This window comes from Lolium rigidum, chromosome 3 (assembly GCF_022539505.1).
Source record: "Lolium rigidum isolate FL_2022 chromosome 3, APGP_CSIRO_Lrig_0.1, whole genome shotgun sequence".
NCBI lineage: Eukaryota > Viridiplantae > Streptophyta > Magnoliopsida > Poales > Poaceae > Lolium > Lolium rigidum.
In genome coordinates, this window is record NC_061510.1 from 116,560,617 (window position 1) to 116,564,037 (window position 3,421).

The window sequence follows — 3,421 nt, forward strand, 5'->3', positions numbered from 1 at the left end:
CACATCCGGCAGAGTTTCAGTTCCTCCTAGATACAGTTTTGATGACAAACGCGTCCTAGACATGTCTGATGAGTGATGACCAACACAGTTCGGCGTTGACGTACGGCCGCGTAGCACCTGCTGGTCCGGTTGTATTACCGGATCCGGCGTATCGTTAGACTGGAGATTTTGATTCACAAAAATCGTGCCCTGGGGAGCTCGCCCTTGTCTCTAAGCAACAGGTGGCCATGCCGCCATGAAGATCGGTCGTCAGAGAACTCGATCTAGCCGGCAGGTGTTTGATCCGTTTGCTGGAGTGCTTGATCAGGCTATAATGGAACTCGTTCCGGCCGACGGGAAGCTTAATCAGGTCGTCAGGCTACTCAATCTTGTTTTCACGGCGAACACCCTGAGCATCTCCTCACGCACACATGAGAGCACGCAGCGAGTGCGGACGTATGCCTGAACCGGCCAGCCTTGACTCTTGCGGCGTGGCGCAGCCGCACGGCGCGCTCGAAGTTCCTTCAATGGTAGGGCCGGTCCTACGACGGCGGCGGCCGCATACCGTGGAGGAGGAGGCTGGATTTTCTTCCGTCCGTCGCCGTGTGGCTCGATTCGGGAGAGAAGGCGCCCTTTAAGAGGCCAGTCAGCCCAGAATCCGTTATGTTGAAGGCAAACGGGAAGAATTCGTAGTAGCTGGTACGATGGAGTGGCACATACCGCATAGAGTTTATAACTTGTACGATGGAGCGTCGCGACGGACGAAACCAAAAAGTGGGACGATGAAAAGGCACGGACCAAACCAAGGAAACCGTTTCGTACTTTATTAGGTTCTCCGCTCGCTCGATCATGCGAAGCAGTGAAGACGATAATGCCGGATTAGTTGATGTGTGTTGACAATAAAATGCAACCAGTGATCGGTGTTGATCCAAGGGCTCCTCTCAGACAGACGCTGTCAGTGATCGTGCAGTCGCTGTTCTGAAGCAGACCATTTGACGGAATGGATCAGCAATTGGATATGCACTAGGTACACAACTCAGACCGAGCTAGTCGTTGCGGCATGGAGCGGCTAGGCTCGTTCGGTACTCCGGCGAACTTCATTTGACGGCTAGCCGGCTAGGCTCGTCAGATCCAACCGCGGCTGCATGTATATATCGATTATGGATATACCTCCGTTCTTTGTCGCAGATTCGGATAACTAATATGTCGCAGATTAAGTGTGCGGATTCCGTGCGGAATATACAGTACCACAAGTCTAATTAATACTAGCTGACACCGTCGCCGGAGTTGTGTACTCAGCTGGTGGCCGGTGGATCACCGTGCACGAACCGCCGTACCACTCGGACGAGCTCGTCTGCCGCGGCGCCCCACGGCTCGTAGACGAAGAAGCCGTGCCCCTGCCCCTCGAACACCACGAGCTCCACGGGCTTCCCCATTGCCCTCAGCCTTGCGACGTAGTCGGCGGTCCGGTCGCGCAGCAGGTCCTTCTCGGCGTCCGCGACGAGCACCGGCGGGAACGCGACGCCGTTCAGCGGGGCGCTATCGGGGCCGAACGGGTTAGCCGCCGGGTGATCCCTCGTCGCCCCAACCGGCAGCGCCAGCCGCCACATCTGGTCGAACAGCGCCAGGCCCATGAGCACGTCGCGCGGGAAGGACGCCTCCGACGCCATCCTCTCCTCCCCGCCGAAGTACGGGCACAGCAGGACGTACCCGGCGATGCGCACCGGGCCTATATCGAGGCCGCAGCCGGAGCCATTCCGGACTGCGACGTGGTGCGCCATGTTACCGCCGCACGAGTCGCCCCAGACGAACACCCGTTCGAAGTCAGCCGACTCGGCGAGCCACGGGTCGGCGCCGGACGCGGCATGGCCGCTTAGCCACGAGAGCACGGTCTCCCCGTCGTGCTGCGCCGCGGGGAGGCGGTGCTCGGGGGCGAGGCGGTAGTCTGCGGAGAGCACGACCGCCGGTAGGTCGTGAGCGATCCGCAGGCCGACTTCGTGGAAGCTGGGGTGCTCGAAGCTGCCGATGCAGAAACCGCCGCCGTGGAAGTAGACGACCACCGGCAGATTCTTCTTCTCCCCGTCTTTGGTGGTCGCCGTCGTAGGCCTGTACACGCGGAGCCGGAGGCCGTGGGAATCGTCGTACACCACGTCCTTCCACTCGACATGCAGGTCGCGGCGGATTTCATGCGCCGGAGGGTCAGAGAGGAAGCTTCGCGTGGGCCGCGTTGCAGTGCCGTCGCTGAGGAGCTGCACGACGCCAAGGCAGTCCTCGACCACGTGCGGCGGCGGTGCCGCGGCCGAGACGGACGATGCCGGAGAGGAAGAAAACGAAGACATGGTTTAATTCAAGCTAGCGATGGGCAAGCAAGTGTTACTCGTACATAGTGGGAGTACAACTACAAGTGTGGCACGTACATAGTGCAGCGTCAAGATAAGATGTCTGGACTATCAACTGAAAGAGGCTTCATATGTGGGACCCGTATATACAATCAGATTGACAATGTTTCAGGTCCGTTTGGAGGAGTTCAAACTTAAGCACAGGAAAATCATATTTTTGTATGGAAAATCACATGATAGTAGATTCAAGTGTCTACTAAATCCATTCCATTAATATTATGTACAATCCGAAATCAATACCTTTAGATACATCATGAAATATATTTTCATATGATATTTATATTATCGTGGTTCTTCAGAGTTTTTTCTAAAACTTTGGTAGTAAACTTTATTTAGCTTGACTTTTTTTTAAATATCCTTACTTATTGCAACTTAGGGAGTATGTATCATCGGGATTTCCACTTCCTTGGGAACATAGATCCTAGATCCCTTAAAATCCGTACAAAATATACTTCAATATATATAGTCTTTTTATGCCTCCCATGCATGCTCAAAAAGAATAAAGAAACGAAAAATGTGTTGCTAACATACAAAACTTCTAATTTGAAACTTGGAAATGTTGTATGGTTTAACCATGAACCTGCCGGCGGTAACATTTTTCATCAAAATTGTAAACCTGGGAAGACTCCTATTTCCTTTTTGATTTTGAGCAATATAAAAATTCGCTAAACGCGGCCGTAGGCCGTTGAAATCGGATGTAACTTTTTTCCGTTGATACATTTTCATATAAAAAACTTTTTCATCGAAAGTTGTATGCAACCATAAAAACCGTTTTACTGAAATATGCCGCCATTTTGTATAATATATATAAATTCATGTTTCTTAAGTTTCCTAACAACAAGAACACATAACACATGGTCATTTCGAAGGATTTTATTTTTTAAAAAATTATCATTTTTTCAAATCTGAAAAGGCAACCCACCGGGGGTGGAAATCTGCCACCACTTATTGTCGGCGCACGGCTATATTGGTGCGCCAGTGGTATCACAACCCTTACCCCTAGGGCACCAAGTTTTTGGTACGCATGTGTTATTTAGGTATCA

The 3,421-nt window shown here is 52.1% G+C and overlaps 1 protein-coding gene across 1 annotated transcript; it reads right to left on the reverse strand.

Annotated features, from left to right (window-relative positions):
- Window positions 1–938: 938 nt before the first annotated feature.
- Window positions 939–2,318, reverse strand: LOC124698061 (probable carboxylesterase 15). Its single transcript, XM_047230583.1, has one exon. The coding sequence runs from the start codon at window positions 2,316–2,318 to the stop codon at window positions 1,275–1,277; it is 1,044 nt and encodes a 347-aa protein (XP_047086539.1). The 3' UTR covers window positions 939–1,274.
- Window positions 2,319–3,421: the final 1,103 nt, after the last annotated feature.

Coding starts and splice junctions, on each gene's coding strand:
- LOC124698061 (XM_047230583.1), bottom strand. CDS start 2,318: ATGTCTTCGTTTTCTTCCTCTCCGGCATCGTCCGTCTCGGCCGCGGCA.